The sequence below is a fragment of the Aythya marila genome (genome assembly GCF_965140915.1).
Source record: "Aythya marila genome assembly, chromosome: 6".
NCBI classification, from domain to species: domain Eukaryota; kingdom Metazoa; phylum Chordata; class Aves; order Anseriformes; family Anatidae; genus Aythya; species Aythya marila.
Window position 1 is genome coordinate 25,712,036 of NC_139047.1, and position 19,622 is coordinate 25,731,657.

Genomic DNA, 19,622 nt, shown 5'->3' on the forward strand with positions numbered 1-19,622 from the left:
GACACAGAGGAAGTGGTGTTGGTGGGAGAGAGCCTTTCCCTCTGACTCACTAGGCAATGCCATGTGACGATGCTCTGGTGAGGAACACGGAGCGGCTGTCATTCCTATCCACCAGAGCCCCAAAGTCCACCGTATTTGTCCTCAGGAAGGGTCCCACAGGATTCTTAAAAAGACATGGGTTGCAAAATATCTAAGTTGGCTCAATTCCATTTTATTCTCTTACATTCTGGTCATCTCATCATTGACTGCCCCGAGGGAAGGTTTGAACTTTCCTGACCTAACTCAAATTTTGGTTTGGTTATGTGTGTGTGTGCAACTTCTTTTCCAAAAATGGCTGGAAATTTAGTCGGAGTTTGGAAGTCTTTTTTATTCAAGCGAATAAAGTGGTTTGGGATCTGCCAACAGTGTTTTCAGCATGATCGGTTCTCTGTTTAGATACTTTTACTGGGAATAATATACGAACAGGTAAGGGCTATATCAAAGCATTCAGCTGGACAAAACTTTGCAGATACCTTGCTTTCCATTGGTTCTTGGCATTACTTCTTACACAGAAACAGTTGGGCTGGAGGACTAGGGAAAAAGCTACAAATAACTTCCACATAATTTCTCCCCTGGGAGCCAACTTCAATATTCTTCTCACTGGTCTACATATATTAGAATCCACTCCGACCTGGCCCCTGCTGCATACTAACTCTCGTGCTGTACCATCACCCAGCCCAAGATGCCATCACAAACTGAGTGCCTTTTGATCAGGGTAAAACAGCAGCAAAGAACTCATTTCAGTGCCTTCCAGGGAACAGAAATCACCCATGGCTGCTTGAGAGTCTTTCTGAACATGATACCACCATGGCCAGGTTCCTCCAAGTCCAGGTTTGACAACAGCCCCAGGATCCCAGTGATAATGCTGCACTCACAGCAATGTTACATGGAAGTAACCATGGAGCTGTAGTCCCTCTTCACGTCCCTCTTAGACCTTGACTTCTACTTCACCAAAATTATCTAGAGAAACATTACTGAAGTGAAGCTCTTCATAAGAATACCAACAAATAATCAATTACTGTAACAGGTATGAATTCAGCTGCCAAATCTATGTTGTCACATGAAAAATCTCTAATATTAACTTCTTTTTTTTCCAGCAGGACTACACAAGGGGGGGGGGGTTAGTAACGATTTCTATTTTATGGCATCTTCAGAAGAATACCTCTATCCAGGACAGTATGTGAACACACGTTTAAATTCCTCTAAAGTCAACACTTAAGCGTGTATTTCTGATTATGCATATACTTGGGTGTTTTCCTGAATGGGGAGAGACGTAAAAACAGTCCTGTAGCCTTGATCACTTTCTCTATGTCCCTCTGCCTTACCAGCTCATCATTTCTTTCCAAATCTCTTCTACAAACATCTCATGTCTTTCTTTGTTAATCCCCATTAGATTGATCTTCCCTTCATTTACTGATTTGATGACTGAATGCTTTACTTCTTTCACTACCTTATCTTTCTACACCCTGCTTTTTGACATCTATAATGCAGTTTTCTCCTGTAAAATATCGTGCTGCACTTGAGTTAGGATGAAAGATAGCATATGAAATCAAGTGTTTTATCTCAGAACTCAGACAAATAGTCTCAAACAAGAATATGCATGTAAGAACATTGCCTTAATGCAGCTGTAAGGTCGAAGCTTTCCTATTTGTCATGTATTAACCACAATCTGGTAGTCCTTCCTCTACCAGTGGTAATTTGGGATGTGTGGTTACTCTGTGGGATCTTAAGAGGCTTTCAGATGAAGCACTCAATCAGCAGGTAACGCGTTCTGCAGCTGGTTTGCAAATCAAAAGCCACGTAAGTAGCTCCACAACCAAGCTAGGAAAGACTCCATGAAGAAGCAAGAGGAGTAGTAAGACAAATTCTTATTCAGGATGCTTTTACAGGATCAAAAGGAAAAGATTTCAAAGGCCCTCACAGGATTTAGGAACACGTTTATCTTTCAGAGAGACTGGAACTGAGAGAAAGCTCAATGTGAGCATTTCAGTTCCACGTGAAGCCCTGGCATATTTTCCATGCACACCTGAGTGCACCCAGCTGTTCTTATAAGTGACATGGGTAGGGAGGAGTGTAAGAGAGGGAAAATGAGCTGAGGCAGAAAGAAATACCTCTGCTGTGAGGAGGCCTGTACAAAAGAAATACTTATAGAAAGGGCAGGAGCTGGCGCTGGAACCCAACTCTCACATTTAATCCAACAGCAGGCACTTGGCAGTGGGGACACCACGGTGTGGGTCCTTCTGCTGCCTGGGGGGTGGGAGAGGATACGTCCTATCTGCCTGGCTCCCGCCACACTGCAAGGTGTTCCCCCAGTATCAGTGTAAAAATTCCTAAGAGGGTCACAATCTCCTGTGTCACTATCAGCTACCACCATCAACTGTATCACAACCCAGTCCCATACATGCCAATAAAGTGAGTGTGGGGCACACAGAAGATTTGCTCTTAAAGTGGAGTCCGTCCTATGATACCAGTATGCCTCGAGTACAGTTTTTCCATACCACATTATTCCATAAACTTTGCCACATGCATGGCCTTATCGGAGAGAGAAGACTGGGCAGAAAACATCCCCATCAGCACTACAGGAACTCAAGAGCTGTACAACCCAGTATTGAAAACTGGACTCCAAATATCCACATTAACATGTTCTTTACAGTTATTTTCTTATTTTCTAGGTACTTAACTCCTTTACCAGGGCTGGCTTGGGGGTCCTGAGCTCCAATAGAGCTTGGGAGAGTTTGACATTAACTGGAATGTGCTGTGTTTGGAAAGCTCACTGTGCCTTTGTGTTTCTAGCAGTTGACAAGTTGGCCCTAAAGGTCAACATTATTTTGAAACCCACAACACCCACTTTCAAAATAATGTTGTTAGCCAGACCCAGTACAGTGGGACTTACGATCTTAAATCACACAGGCACTTTTTAGAAACTGACCCCTGAGTAATGTTCTAAACTTTAGCTCTGTTAGTTGTACGGTGAAACATGAAAGAACAGACATGAAAAGCCTCTGAGGCAGAAAATTGTGTAAAATCACAAATTCTCAAAATGGTCTGGCACACAGAAAAAAAACATACATACGTGGTTCAGTGTCAGGTTCGGGGATCTAGGAAGCCCACTTAAATGCATGTGTTCCCGCAGGAGTGCTCTGCAGATCTGAGATTTGTCAGAGTAACAGCACCCAGCTCTGCCCTTTGATTTGTGCAGATGTGAGTGCACGGTGTTAGCTGCAGGCAGGGTATCCAGAGTTCTGACAAATAGGGTCCTTTTTTTTATTATTATTATTATTTTTTCCTTTCCCCCCAGCCATCTGGGTGGTCTGAGAATCAGACCCGAAATACCTAGGATCCCTCGAACCACATGTTCTAATCCCAGCAGAGTTGACTCAGTCCTTCATCCTTCCAGGGTAAATTGACTTCGCTGCACTTTATTGCGTGGGGGGAAATTTTGGATGAGATTTTAAAATTTCCGCTCTGTATGGACATTACAAACCCTGCATTTTTCTTCCAGGATCACAGGCCAGCAATCCTGCTATTTGTTTTTATCTCTCAGCACCTTGTGTTATTTGCTTCCCATGGCCACTGGTAGCTGGGAATCCAGATTAACCAGCACCTGAAAAGTGATGTGCTGCAACCTTCATTTAGCAAGCCAGTAGGATGGATGGGTTTTGTCCATTTATCTCCACACACACTGGAAGGATTTCAGAGAAACACAATGAAAATGAGGAGGCTGAGCAGATTGATATTTGAGCATACATTTCAGACTGCAGCCTGGCCAATTCATTACTGCAGGAGGAAGGATATGACAACATGCAGCAAGTATCTGGAGGGGAGTGTTACAGGAGGAGGTGTGCTAGGAGCAGGAGGGTGAAATTCAGGCAGAAAAGAAGGAGGGTGAACTAGGGAGGCGAACTGCCAAGAGAGCTCTGTAGGCTGAAAAAGAATTTGCTACAGGATGGAGTAGAAGTTTAACTAGGAACTACAGGAGCAGAAATGGGGAGCCTGCGCACCCCTGTGCTGGACAGAAGGTGCTACACAGGAGCGGTACTGAGGCAAATAAGTCTTCACTGTGTCCTGTCCTCACAACTGTAAGAAGCTGATGAGAGGGAAAACACCATCTAGAAGGGGGATTTATTTAGGATTAAGAAAAAGGAAAGGCCAGGAGGGGCAGCGCTCTGCATTTAGCTGAAAGAAAACTGGTAGGAAACAAATTCATGACATTGGGGCTTGAAAGGGCAGGAGACTGGCACCAAACATTTATCCGTTTTCAGAGGATGCTGAAAGCAAAGGAAAGTGGGATATACCATTAAGACAGGTTCTGAAAGACCCTTACTCTCTTTAGAAACTCTTGAGAAAGCAGTGGGAGAAGAGAGTTCAAATAAATTTCTCCTAAAGCACAAGCTTAACAGCGGATAAGGTAGAAGCATGAAGTCACTTTTAATCTACTGTAAAGTGATGTAAGCAGAGGGATTATCACTTAAGACTTGCTGACATGAAGCTCTGAGAATGACATTTAAAAGCAGCAGTGGATTACAGAGTGACATCATATTAAACGAACACATGCCAAAGGTTTACATAAAAGACCTGAGAGATCAGGCACTTATTCCCAATAGTAAAACCTCCTAGCCATTTTTACACTTCTGGTGGTGATTAGGCTAAATTAGAGCTGCAGTTTTTCATTCAGTAAATTGTGGTGTCACAGCCCCAGCAGCTTGGTGGCCCAGATTTTCACCGAGTGCTAATGGGCACGACTCCACCTGAGCTCACTGAGGCCCCTCACTCCAATGTGACGATGGCAGCACACAGAAACCAAAGATCCAACCCAAACATTTCCAAGTCTGATTTGCAGGACCTTGCATCTGACTGCATACTTTAGTGACTCAAAAACTATGCACCTTCAGGTCCCCCCTGGATTTCAGCTCTGAGTTTTTGAAAGTATTCTGACAACTTTAATTAAATACATACGATGAAACTATCTTCTCAATTTCATAACAGCGTAGATGTGCAAATACCTCTTATAATGAAAAATGCGTGAAACTTGTTAACCAGGTTCAAAAGGGAGATTTATTCCCCTAGAATGATTTATCCAGATTGGAAAAACCTACAGAAACATTCATGCCTTGATCACGATTTTGGATTAGCATGTCATCGTACTGAGGTCAGAAAATGTTAAGCGTGTACCTTCTCAGTTTCTGCACAGGCGGGTACACTGTGTACAGGAAAGTCCTGAGACCTGAAAACATGCCACAAGCCCCTTCTGGGGAGCTGAACGAGTCTCAGACAGCTAATTAGCCCCGACTTTTCTCTCAAAACATTAAGGGGTGAGAATTATTGTAAGGACATTTTAGAGAAGGGAAAACGAAAGCACAGATGGAATTAAAGTAGTTTTTCCAGCTCCTAAAACAGAAGAGCAGTTTCATCTGTAGTCTCCTAGAGAAGGATCAAGTAACCATCAAGTGTTAATCCTGGTAGTTTTACAGTGAGAGCGGTATTGATAGTTCCCCAAATCACCTCCTGTAGGTTACCAAAGAGCCACCTAAAAGCAACACACTCCTGCTAATTACAGAGCAGGGAGAGGTCTGAACCAGCCTTCTGAAGGGGACCAGCCTCTGCAAACCATCGTGCACTCGCACGTTCTTATTTTCTTAAATAAATAAAAGAAGCATGTGGGAAAGAAGGGAACAGAATAAATTGGATGTGGGAGCCCCCAAACCTGTTTCCCAAACGAGCAACGTGTCTATTTGGTGAAAGTCGTAAAAGTTTGCAAAACACATAAGAAGGCCTCTCTGAGCAGCTGTTTGCTTTGACTCCGGAGGGAGCTCGCTCTATCTCCAAAGCAGCACAGTACCATCAATCACAACCTGCCAAAGATTTTCTCCTCTGGTAGCAGAGCAAATATGAAAATGCACACGTTTTATTGATGCATACGTTCTGCAGCTCAGCCCAGCAGTGTCCGTGCTGTGGGAACAACCTTTACCTGGGTCCCATCCCAAGCTGCCTGGTGGGATCAAAGCTGGAGCCTCACAAGAGCACTGTCCTCCAAGGACAACCGAAGCTGCTCTACGCACTCCTGACGGTGCAGGGTGCAGGGGATGAGTGTAAGCCCTGACAGAAAATGGAGAGCTCTGATGGGACACCCCCTGTCGGCTGGGCTGGAGCACGGTCAGTGCCATGGGGTGCTCGGAAAATTTCCCTCCAAACTCTAGCACCTCTCCCCTATATTTTTGTTTTTAATTTTATTTTTCCAATATGTACAGAAAAAGGCACATCTGTGACAGTAGCAAATTCCAACCCTAAAGTAGGAGACACTGGTGTTTCTCAGAGCACCATTATAAGATGATGATTATTATTTTTTGTATGGCTAAACAACATATTTTCCCTTAACCCCACTTGGCCTCCCTTGGCTGAATCTCACAAAAACAAAACAAAGGAAAGAGAAAACCAGTCTGAAACAGATACCCGACATGGAAAATCGTGGTTTCGAGGTTAAATTTGGCCATTTTGTAAACACTTAAGCCACAGCCTTTTTATGATGAGAAGTTTAACAGCCACCTTGCCCGCCTGTGAATCACTCTGCCTAATGTGCTTGGGAGCATTGGAGCCAATCCTGAAAAGGTGTTCTGCAATTTTTAACATAGCGACAAGAAAACAAACTTCAACAAGGAGGGGTAATAGGATCAGATAAAGGAAAATGGTGTAGGCTGAATATCAGGGAAAATCTGTAATATATTAAGATCTCAGGGAAATGCAGGAAGATCCGTGATTAATCCAGATAAAAACCCTACCAAGGGAAATTAAGGGCAACTACACATTATCATGGAGGTGGAATCTTCTCTACCTTTAGGTCTTCGGGACAAATGAGTCCTCACAAAAACCATGAAATTTTGTGATTATGAGCTTAGACTGTTCTTCCCCCCCCCCCCCCCCCCTAAAATTACTTTGATATGTGGACAGAAGAGCAACAACAATATTTTGTTAATAAATAATGTCAGAACTGCATCCTGTAACACCACCGGGATGTCAGTAGAAAAACAAGCCTGCTTTTGTTTGTTACACTGTGTAATGCCTGATGGGTTTTAACCACAGTTTAGGAGCTACTGTTAAAAAGCTTCTTGCTGAGTCAAGCCTAGGCATGCTGTTTACAAGGGTTAGCCTGAAGGCTCTTGCATTGGCAGGGACTTTTAAGCTGAGCTAAGGAGTTTTTTTGTTATTTTTGTTGTGCTTTAGAAATAAAATAGTCGAGAGTAGCTAAGCACACCTAAAAGTGGGGAGTGGAAGGGAGCTATCAGTGCTCACCTGCCGTCTCTGCCAGCAGCTTCCCTCTGTAGTTAAGGGCTTGATCTTCCAAAGCTGCCTCGAAGAGTCCCCTTGGTGTACAGAGGAGGGAGTTATTGCAGAGTCGGGGCTCCAGTGGAGCGAGCTTTCATGAAGAAGCTCACTAAAATACCAACTATCCCCTCTGCTAGAAAAGGACTTTATTTTAATGTATGAAGTGAATCTCCTTGGTTCAGCTTTGAACCTGCTGAGGACTTTCACTCAGGTAACGCTGACCTGTGCTCTGCCTTAAAACCAGTGTTTCAGAGTGAAATTCTGACAAATCAAGAAAAGCAGCATGCAAGAGCCACACGTAACACCCATCATTCCCCATCCATGGAGCATGGGCCACCCTGTGCTACAGAACAGGTGAAGATCCTGGGGGGAAAAACAGAACACGGCTGTGCAAGTTAATGCACTATCGCAATGATGCGCAAAAGGAATCTGCAAACTTATTTCTGTTATTTCCATCAAATGAACACTGTTTTGGAGAACTGGTGCCTCATGCAATTTACATGTACCAGTGCAATTTCCTTCCTTCATTCTGCTGGACTTCCACAGTCCTGGAAGAGATTTTCTCTCACATTCAGTTTTGCTCCACTCTGCACTTTCATGGTGTCCACTGTGCTACACTCCTGCCTCTCCTTTCATCCTCCATATAACCATAAACATCAAAATCCAAGCTGATGTCTCAAATCCACAATGTTTCTGTTGATTTGCACAGCAGAGCTCAAGGATCATCTGAATGAAATATTTAATTTTGCTAAACTAGCCAGGTAAGCACCATGATTCTGCCAAATTGTTCTTAATGCCAAAAAAGACACCACTTCCAAAAATGAAAAAGTGGTTATCACCAAGTCAGTAAAAATACCAGAGGTTGTATAGAAAAGTGAGATGTCCTATTGACTGGAGAAACACTATTTTATCCAGATAAAGATCTCTAGAAATGTATTTCAAGGAACTACCACTCTGACCAGCAACTGGAATTATATACTAAATGCTCAGTGAGGAAGACTCAAGCCCTCAACATGCTTAACATGGAAGCGACTGGAACAGAAAAACAGAAACAGTGAGCAGAAATGCAGAAAATCATTCAGGCCTATCCTGGTGCTTGCCTTTTATTGTTTGAGTTTTCCATATTCCCACCATATTCTCAATAAAAGGGTGCCAAAATTCCTGCTCAGGGGACCTGCAGATGAGTTCCCTCCAGTTAGGATAAAACAACTTACATGTATGCTAACATTAGCCCCAAAGCAAACAGCGGTGCAGAGGCACACACGGCCGTGTCACATCAAGCAATCAGGAACAAACCTCTGACATAACGCAGCAGGCGGATAATAAGACCCCATAGTTAGCAACAAAAGAGACTACATTTAATTTGCTGTGCAATGTTCATGTAATTAGTTAATTTTGGTACCAGCAAGACAGCAGACAGCTAGAATATGGGCTTGATGAATTGGGGGCTCTCTGTCAGGCAGTGATCCCATTAATCATAAAGCCAAAACTCAGCGACGCTAATTTTCTTCCAAACATCTACCATAATTTTCTAGAATGAAAATATGCCTTTTTTTTCCCCCTTCCAACCAGTTATTTACTCTAAACAGAAGAATGGGTTTCTGCACCACCAGGATAAAGTACAAATTTCCAGAGGTTCAACAGTGCCCACAGAGTCCACCCAGCCAGGCCAACAAGAGCCGCAACTGCTAAGCATATCCTAGCCCAGCTCCACCACCATGTTCTGGATGATTTCATGCTGGACATCCTGCAGTGAGGGGTGGTGAGCACTATGCTGTGATATCTGGAGCAGAGACTGGAGGAGTAAGGGGAAGGCAAGAGAGAAGAACAAAAACTACAGGAGGAAAGGGCTGGAGATGAGTTTTAAACATTTGCAGATAAAATTAAGAGAAAAAATGGTGAAGATTAACTGCACAGCTGGTGAGGATTTTCCCAATGTGGTTATGCCATAGTCTGCATGCTTGGAAAAGAGAGCTAGACAGAAGCAGTATTCCCTTGATCTTAAAACACAGGCTTTGCTGTAGCTGCAGAAGAAAACCCTCTTTAATTGATAGCAGAATAAGGCCCAGGACACGGCACTGACACATGCACACGCTTGCACGCTCACAAAAGCTGCATTTGATATTGCAGTCAACAAACACGGTACCTTCTGCAGCTTCAGAAAGACCACTGAAATCTTTGCACAAAAAAAAAACACATGGCCAAGAAGCGGTTGGCAACGCCACTTGAGTGCTTCCCCATTCACACTTCAGCACCATGTCCAAGTAACAAGTCTGATCTTACCCACAGTTTCCAAGAAAACTGTTTCCTCTTCTAAGACCAACAAACAAACTTTCCTGTTGGTACTTCAGAAGTCATTTTAGCGAAAGCTACTGCTGGGAAGGCGAAGGGCCCCAAGTAAGGACAGTAGGTATTTACAGACAACTCTACCCAGACCCTAAGCAGGGCACTCTTGGTCACCTGACAGACAAACGTGGCCGCTGCTAGGACAGCAGAGTATTAATACTGGCACAAATGAACCGAACACCTGATCTGCCAGCACTGTATGCTTGGCCAGGGTTGATCAGTTGGAGAACCCCAATGTGATAAAACGCTGGCTCCCATCATGGGGGGATACGATTCCTGGGTACGTGGCACTAACTGGCAAATTCTGGGTTGCATTTTGGAGAACAGCCTGCTCGGTGGCCCTACCAAAATCACTGCCATGGTGCCCCTGGGCAGATGCAGCCCCAGGAGGAGTGAAGGGGAGCGTGGTCACTGCATGCTTTCCCAAGTGCCAGCCCGGTGAGAGGACAGACCTAGCCATGCCCTGTAGCAGCATGCTGGGGCTGACTTTATCCAGCTTCCTGGGGCACACAAATAACTTGTGCCAAACATCTGAGCATCTGCCACCCTCTCTCCAAACCACAATTTTGAAGACGTCTCTTTCAGAAGTCTACGTTTGCTGTATAAGCCGTAGCTCTGGCTTATTACCTGTCTCCAACTGCAGTTTTGAGTTAATCTGTGTTCTTTTCTTCTACAATTCTTATATGTACACGCAGGCAAGATCAGAACTGTTTCATTCAGCCCCCCTAAATCCCCAGTTTTGGCTTCCCACTTCAGCAACCTTTCTGTATATTCCCCTTTGCACGCAGTGTGGAAGGAGCTGCTCTGCCCCTTTAAACATCCAGTCAAATTGACTGCCAGCCAAAAAGACAACGACTTGTCTTCTGCTACGATCCAGGGGAATGCCCTATCATTTTTTCCCGCAGCATTTTGGAATCGGAATAAAGCCCTCGTAGCCGTGAGACTCCACAGATCTCATGGTTACCGGTTTCTGCTTTGCTTACCTCCCAAGGACTGCTCACACCTGTCCAGAAAAAGCACGGCTTTAAAACAGCCCTGCAAAGCCACAGAGAGCTGACCCTTATGGAGACAACAGAGATGAGATTTTTTTTTTACTTGATGAGCCCTATTTCACTTTCCCTTGCTCTTCCTGTAAAATGTTTCCAGCTCTTGTGGGTTCCCCTATGCTGAGCGCCCTGGGACTGCCCCTTAGGTTACAGCCACCAGCTGAGGGATTTCGGGGCAGCTGTGGGACCACCAACCTCATCAGGCTGTTCTTCATCTCCCATGGGGATGGCATGTTTCAGGGATAAGAAGTAACCCTCCCGGACACATGGTCACTACAGCCTCCTGCTCACAAGTCCACTGACTCCTTTTTCCCTGCCCTGCTCAAAGACCATAGCAGGTGAACCCAAATCTCTCTATAAACGTGTCCTCACTGCTCTCCAAGGACAACTGGGCTGTCATGTCCCGGATTAGGAGATCAACATGATTGCACAGCCCCCAGTCAGTGCTTGTCCTCACTGACCATCAGCCACCAAGAGACCAGGGTGCTCTCAAGAGGTCACCACCAAAACCCATGGTCCTGCCCCTCCAGAGCGCATGTGGACACCCGCATGAGGACCTACCTCTTTACTGCATTTTGTAAACACCACTCAGCCTGTCTGGGCTGTTGTCCGATGAAAGCAAACCCAATTACGGCATGCCTGGCAGCTTTTCACCATCTTCCCCAAAACCGCAGGGCAGGGAGGAACAGCATGGGGGGGTCTACAAACAGCAGGCGCAGCACTGGGGCTTCACCAAGACAGTGCCAGAAAGGACCCAGGTATGTTGTGACGTGAGAAACTCCATGGGCGCAAAACCACACGCCAACCCCAACCCCAGGACTCCCATCCCAGCGCTGCTCGGCACTTCTGTAGGTTTAATGGAGCTGTACAGCCAGGAGGGCACCAAGTGCCCCACACTTCAGCAGAGATTCGGCGCAGCATGGGCAGCCAAGGTTTTAGCGAGGCTCAGGAGCAGAGGTGCAAGACTTACCCGTGGATAGCGTGGATAGAGTGAGGTTCGTAATGGTATCGTCCTTCCTGGTGGCGCATGTCAATTGGCAAAGGAGCGTGGAAGGCTGGAAAAATGTGCTGCGGCACTGTGGAGGGGAATAGAAGAAGAAGAAAAAAAAAAGGGACTTCAAAAACTTTTCCTTTCCTTTTAAAACAATTTCAAAGGCACTAAATCTCCATGAATTTCAGAGCAAGAGCAGTGCAAGACAAGGGGTCTTCATGATATCAGCGCTATCATACACCAGAGAAGTGGAATGAATAAATAATCAAAGTCATGCGGAGAAATCCTACATCTTCGACATAAAAGATCTCCAACAGGGTTTTTGACAAAGACAAGCAGCTAAGCGCTCTTTGAACTTGAGGAGATTATAGGAAGCACCAAGGAAAACTAGACTTGCAACGCAAATCAGACTCAACAGAGCCTGGCGGGATCCAGACCCGTGTTGTCCCCCACGCCTGGAGTGGCAGCAAGCACCTCTCCCGAAGGTCTGTACACACAGGCTGGAAATATTTACCTAAAAACCTAACAGAGAGAGCAGCACTAATGCAAATCGTGGAGGCATTCAGAAGTGGCTCAAAAGTGCCTACTGCCAGCTTCTGAGAGAGGAGCCCAAATTGCTCTCACTTGTAATCACTTGAGGCCCTATTTTTTATTCATTTGAGAAGCTTGTTTCATCTTTGATGGAAAGATAAAGTGGTCTCAAAAGGCAGAGAACACCTACATTGACTTATTAAATCTACAGGTTTTATTATTTATTATTGACCCCAAAAGTTAACGGCAAGAATATCTGAGTGAGTCGAGCTGATGCAAAATTTATCAGGTTATTTCTCCCACCAACCCTGACAACTCTGCCCGGCTGCCTGGGCCTCTCCTGCTAAAATTATGGAAACTGAAGAAATACCAAAGAACAAATATGGAAACTGAAGAAATACCAAAGAACAAATACGGAAACTAAAGAAATAGGAGAGGCTCTGTACCGGTACCATATGGTCGCCCTCTGTCACAAAGCCGCTGTCTAGATTTGCACCAGCAATGGGCTGTAACGCGTGAGGCTGGTCTTGCTCTGCCTTTGCGGGCAGTCTGATGCTCTTCACAAAAGATTACTTGACATTGTCCCAACACCTCCTATCCTCTCGATGGCTTCTGGCAGAGGCCCTTCTGTCTGACTGCAGACCGAAAGCAAACCAAACTCAACCTCCTAAGTGAGCACCTCGACACCCAGTCCGCACTCGGCGTTTCACTGCCACTTGCCTCCGCGAAAGGTAGCATCTCCCTGTCGAGTGGGACAGCACCATCCAAACCCCAAGTGCCAAGGCTTGGGCCGCGTCTCTCGCTGATGCTGAGCAAACTCCCGCAGTGCCAAGCTCTTTCTCTATCGAAGACTTAAAATTCAGCCTTTTGCCTCCGTGACTCCAGCCGTCACGGAGCTACGCCGACTCCGTGCGACGAGGCTGCACTCCTCCTGGCTGCGTCGCGCGAAGCCTGGGCGAAATCCCCGTGCGCGTCCTTCCCCGCGTATCAGCCCGAGGATCTGCGGCTCCTGCCCCCATCGCAGCGCACAAAGCCCTGAGCGCGGCACAGGCACGTCAGCCGGGCTGCCGGGAGAGGTGAGAGACTACACAAAAACAAGCCTCCTGCCAACTCCGCTGAAAGGCGCTAGGCGAAGGTAGTCGGGGTGGAAAGTATTTCAGGCTCCACAGCAGACTCGCTCTCCGTGCTCCGGCGCAGGGCTGGCACCGCGCACGACCTGATACACTGGGAGCATTTTTGCAGCTCGCCTGATGTCAGGACACAGAAGGGTAACTGTTAGCTGCTCCCCCCCTGCTGCTCCCCTCCCCTCCTTCCCCCAAAGCAGCTCAGGCAGAGAATAAACTTGCATCCTTCAGGATTTGCTTTGGCAGGAGAGGGATTCACCCTTTGCTCGTCCTGGGGAGGGACGATCCCTCGCACAAGGACACTTCGTTTTAAGAGGCAGCCAGTGTTTTTCCAGGTCAGGAGCGCAGCAGTCCCTGGTCTCACCAAACCCACACTCAGCCCAAAGTGCTGCCCAGGCTGGCAGGCACCTGGAGCTGCTGCCCTCCTCCCCTGGGACCAGACACCTCTACCAGCCTGGGCTCCCTGCAGCACTCACCCCATAACTACTCCATGAACATAAATCCAAAGGAGCAAGGACTCTTTTGTGACCCTGCAGACAACCTGCACAGCCCAGCTGGCATCCCCATTGGTAAATTTTAGCATCCTCCCCAAAACAGGGTGGCCACTCGTGGCAAGGTTTCAGTGGTACGGGGAGTCACATCATCATCCCTAGCCCTTCTGTGGACCAGTTTAACTCACTAGTAATGATGAAGCTGTTAACAGGCTGGATTCTGAATCTCTGAAAAACAAGGCAGGTTACATCTTGTTCTGTAACTGTCTACTGACAGTGAGTGATGGCTGAGCTAATATCAAAACTTTTAGCGCAAAACGAGTCTTTCCTTGTCACTCAGGAGAACTGGGAATAGGAACACACGGGGTGCCTGTTGCTGGGCCTCCTTTCCGGGCTATCTGCTGCTACAAAAACGACACCTGAAAGGAATCCCTCACACCTCTCATTATTAATGGGAGAAAAAAATCCATTAATTTCCTGCCTCCCACAGGCACGGTTGGTTTGTTTTTAGCATTTCAGACTATTTGCATGGTGGCAGAGTCGGCAATTCCTCCTCTTTGGTGACCTCCCTCTGCATCGTCCCTCTTTTGGGGCCTCCCCTCTGCTCCTCTGCCTGGGAGCAGCAGCCAAGCCAACCAGTGGCTGGTGTTGCTCCTTTTTCTCCTCTTCCAGGTGCTTGGTCAGAAATAATGAATGGTTTTGTAGGCAATCAGCTACCAATTCATAACCGTCAGCCCGGCTCTGCTTCTCCTTCCCACCCCTCCTGAAGAGGACAGGGAGCTGGCAGCAGGACAGCAGCGCACGCCGCTAACAAAGATGGATGTTTTACACATAGGAGTTAAAAAGACAATTATATTCAATTACTTCAAGTAAGTCATGGTGATGTATTCCTGAATAGCCACGGGAAGGGCAATATGATGATTAGGGCAATGAATTTGCCAACTTTAATCTAATCAAGGCGATCTTTTGTTTAGCATTATCTGCTTTGCGGTGGCAGAGGATTTACCAAACCCAAGCAATCTTTGCAGATTTAACCCCAAAGCTGCCCAATTAGCACTAATGATGATTGTTTTACACAGAGTGAGGAAGCTTTTAGTGGGAGGCCTGGCGAACGCCTTCCCCCAGGAAAAATCCGGGCCATGTTTCTGTGAGGAGGCACTGAGGGACATCTCCCAAGGTCCCACAGCTCTGCGACAACAGAAAAACTCCCACGGATGGAAGCGAAAAACCAAAGGAGAAATCAAAGCAGCACCCAACGGGCAGGGCCGATGGAAAAACAGGGTGTTTTCTCACTGAAATAACATCGCTCCTCATTAAGGCTGTGGCACGCAGCTCCTGGGGTGAAGCACACGCCGGCGAGGCTGGGAGGCCCCACCTTGCCCCCAACTGCTCCTCCTGCAGGAATGCGTCTGCTCCGCCGCACCGCCCGATAAGGGGAAAGACGTCGCTACCTGTCCCCACTTGTCAGAACTGATTTTCTGGCCAAGGTTTATGAGCAAGACACGGACCTCCCACTGCTCTATTCTCATCCTTGCCTATTCAAAGGCCAGCCAGACACTTCATATCTCTTCAAAGGGAAGAGATATGAAGCAGAAATGTAGGTTTAAAGGGGATGTCCCTTTGCCGAAAATCCCAGGAATCGGGGAGGGAGGCATCAGAAACAGGCATTTTTTGAGGATGATGCAGGCTTTTGATTATCTCTGCAGATAAACCTGCACTTCAGGAGAAACACACACTGCACGTAGGGGTTTGTACAGCGAGCAAAGGAGCCATTCTTACATCACCCACCGCAGCTGCTCTTTTTGAGCCCGAAAAGGAGAATTAGGAAGGGTCAAACAAACTTTTTCTATTCCAAATACTTCACTTTATCACTTAAAAAAAGGCAGCAGAAGAAAAGAAATCAGACCTGTTACCACTGAATCAGGTTTCACTTGTGGTTCACTTTGATAAAAATAAGTTGGAAAGCCCTTTCTCCAGTGAGAGGGGCAGAGCTGGAAACATGGAGTGGTCCCCAGTAGCAGGGACAGACTCAGATGGGGGAAGCCCAAACATGCACTCCCTGCAACCTATCTGCAACTGGAGTGCTGCAGCAAGACCAGGGCTCAGAGACAGCCCAGAAGCCCCCCCCACACACCCTCTGTGCCACCCGATGTGCTCAGGACTCCTGCGGGTTTATCTAAAGCACGTGCATGCTGCCGAGCCATCAGGTGGGCTGAGACGTGGTTTTCCTACAGGTGTCCGACAGCCTCCTCCAGGAACAAGCTCCTTTGCCATCAGCACGGTCATTTCGCAATCAACAGGAGAAGTCATTTGTTGAAGAAAAAAAGTAAAAGATTGCTGTCAGAATAATTCAATACCTATCATGTTGGTTTTTTTCTAACAGATTTGCAAAGCCACCCATACTACAAAAGGGGAAAAACAGCGGCCTCTTGAGATGCCTTTTGGCTTGATTTCCTATGATTATTATGATGCATGACACGGATTTCATAAGGGGATCACAAGCTGCCTTGCAAAGACTAACAAAGCTCCTTAGGAAGACAAACAATGCTCATGTGTTTTTTTCACTTGAGTAGGGCTGAAACAGAGTAAAGCAACATAACTTGTCCAAGCCTATACAGACAAACATGTAGCAGGTCCCAGAGAAAACCTCAACCACAGCAGGCAGAAACTGCAACTTTATCTGAAAAAGGCTTTGGAGCCCGGGGGGATTGGATTGGTTTGGATTAATGGCAGAAAAACTTCTCCAAACAACAGCTCACGCGATCCTGTCACTGCGGTGTCATTAGCAGCTTTGCGCCAACAGCTGACCCAGAAAAAATGAGATGGGGATGTGCCAGAAGATGCTGGTGAGCATCAGCAAGGGTTTACGCAGCAGCAGCAGCAGCGCGGTGCTGGCTCAGCTCACCTCCCTGTCACTGGCAGTGGTGGGATGCTGCTTAATGCGACACTGAAGCTTGTACTTCTTATTTTCCAGATTCCAGCTCCTTTGAAAAGGATAACAGGGAAACAACCACTACGAGCTTCTAAGACACAAGAAGAGGCACTTTTTAGTTTTCCCCATCTCCGGAGCAAAGGCCCTTCTTGCTGTCCCTATTTTCTCTTGGATATTGGAGTCTCTCTTTCCTCTCAAATGTGAGGTTAAAGCTACAACAAATATGATGTGCCCTTCACTCACTCATTACCCAAAGCAGCCCAAAGCATCAAGCATTAGTTAAATCAGAGGTGGCGTTCATTTTTAAAGCCCCCAACTTAAAGGGATGCAGAGCTTAGGGATATGGTTTAGTGGGGACTGCTAGCATTAGGTCAGAGGTTGGACTCGATGATCTTGAGGTCTCTTCCAAGCTAGAAATTCTGTGATTCTGTGATTCTGTGATTTTGGCATCCAACAACTCTACGCTGGCAAACGTCAGGTTTGTCCTGAAACATCATGCAGCGAATTGTGCTTTGCTCCACAGCCTTAGTGCAAAGATCTTTCTCACTTCAGAGCTGCTGGGCTCCAGAGCGCCCAGTCCTGGCATGGAGGCAGGGGAGGTGAACCCGTCCCTGGGTGCATGAGTGTGTGGGTGGCTCCTGGAGCCCCCGTGCCTGCCTCTGTGAGCGTCCTGGTGTTGTGCTTGGATTGCTGCCCCTCCAGCAAAGTGCTGCAGGACCATAGGTGTCCCCGTGCCCGCCTCTGCGAGCGTCCTGGTGTTGTGCTTGGATCGCTGCCCCTCCAGCAAAGTGCTGCAGGGCCATAGGTGTCGGCGAGGGAGGTGTTTTTGTGTTCATGTGACGTCCCCAGAATAATGATCTCGCTGTTTAAGTGAGTTGAGCGAATGAATAAGCACAAGAAAAACATCTTTGCTGAAAGCACAGCCAAAGTTAATGCACCATTAATAATGGCCTGGGTGAATTATTGGAAGAGATAATAGGGCTGGGGTCAGGGAAGGTCTGAGACAAAGAACGGGGAAAATTGGGTCACAGAAACATGACAGAGCAGATCACACTGGTGCGCCTGTGGGATTCTCCTCGGATGAAGTCATGTACCGCCACACCGAATATTAACTGCTCCGCGGGGACAGCCATTCCCACAGCCACCCCTCCGGGCGGCGCGGGGAGGGGGCTGGGGCACACGCAGGCAGCAGCCTCCTCTCAGCTCCACCAAGCCCCTGTCGGAGAGCTGAGCCTCAAACACTGTTTTGGTGCTTTGCAAAATACGCCAGGTGCGCACTTACCTCCAGAAGAGATAACTACACGGTTGCAAGTTACACCAATGTGCAAGTTTTCTAAGTGCAGAGGTGTGCCGGAGGGACAGCCACCCTCCCTGGATGGCAGCACCGTGGTCCCAGTGGAGCCATCTCAGGTGCTTCAGCAGCCTCCAAAACCCCAGTGTGAATCGGAGCGGCCGCGAGGCTGCAGCCTCCGCTCCAGCCTGCCTCCACGGTGCTCAATTACTGACTAACCTCGCCGTGTCAGAATTTCCCCTCCTTAAAATGGAGATAATAATACCTCCCCACCTCAGAGGTTTGGTTAATGTTTATACAGCGCTTTAAAAATGATGTGGTAATTAAGTGCTCAGTATTATTATATCAACGTGTATAATGACTCCGGCAGACAGCACTATAAACAGGGCTGCACCGTGCATGCTTTTCTTTTGTTTGGCTTGTTAGCATTTGGTTTGGTTTTCATACAGCATACTTCAATTATTATCGGTTAATTATTACGTTGTTTTATTACCTGTTCAGTGGCTTTGACAAAAATAGAAGAGGAACTTCATGTGTAAAACCATGGCAAAGATTCATTCTGGCCTGCTACAAACATTAAGGGAAGGATAAATGGGAGGCGGGCTCCCACCAGCGCACCCAAGGGAGACCCCTCTCCCACCCTAGCTATTACAGACCGTTTTGAAGCACATCCAACCAGCTGTTCCCATCCAGCGGGAGCCAGAACCAGTTTTCTCTTCTTCTAACACGTGTAATGAGGAAAGACGGTGGCAGCCTGATTCATCAAACTATTTTTTTTCAGACAACACCTCAGGATGCTGGAGGAGGCAACGTGCTTAGTGTAAACATAGGTCATACACAGCAGAAGCCAAATTACCCTTTAAGGTGAGCAACAAAGAGAAAAAAAAAACAACTTCTACAGGACAAATACCTCTGGTGATGGTAACTACCTTGTGGGGGTAGTGGGGAGGGAGATGGGGAAGCGGCCGGGCTGGGATGCAGATATATGTCAAGCATAAAAGAAATAATCGAAAATGTCTTACCCTTTTTCAGCTGCCAAACCGCACACATGCACACACAACAACAAGAAAAAAATAAACTCAAAATAAGCATTATAGCAGAGACAACTCAAAGCACCTGCAGGACAGACTTTACACTCAGAGAAACTGAGGCACTGAAAGGAGCAGACTACGGAAATGAGGACATGGGCTTTGGATGCCCATGGGGATGCAGTGCATACTTTATGCAGAATAAAGCACCTTCCTAGGTTTGCCTGCATAATAAAAGCTGTTATAAAAGCCATGAGACACAGCAAACCTCCCCCATGAGCCCCCAGGTGACCCCCAGAGCTGGCCAGCCCAGTGGCTCAGTCCCCCCAAAATTTCTTCCCCAGCTCAAGAAGGAGGCAGAGTGCTTAAATGAACTGGGGCCTGAATGGAAGCAAGGTAGTCTTGCTCATCTTAACGTTGGTCCCATCCTGGAGCTCCTCAGGGGGCTCCTCAGCTTCCTCCTCCACGCCACGTGACCGTCAT

The 19,622-nt window shown here is 46.9% G+C and overlaps 1 protein-coding gene across 2 annotated transcripts in view; it reads right to left on the minus strand.

Moving 5' to 3' along the window:
• The window catches only part of GLI2 (GLI family zinc finger 2), a 188,922-nt gene that overhangs the window by 55,481 nt on the left and 113,819 nt on the right, over nucleotides 1-19,622 (minus strand). The window contains exon 3 of one of the 2 annotated variants that reach the window (XM_082764124.1): nucleotides 11,722-11,827. The exons of the other annotated variant lie outside the window; for it this stretch is intronic. Within the exon in view, the coding sequence (XP_082620250.1) occupies nucleotides 11,722-11,827 (106 nt within the window). The remainder of the gene's footprint in view (nucleotides 1-11,721; nucleotides 11,828-19,622) is intronic. 2 annotated transcript variants of the gene reach the window in all.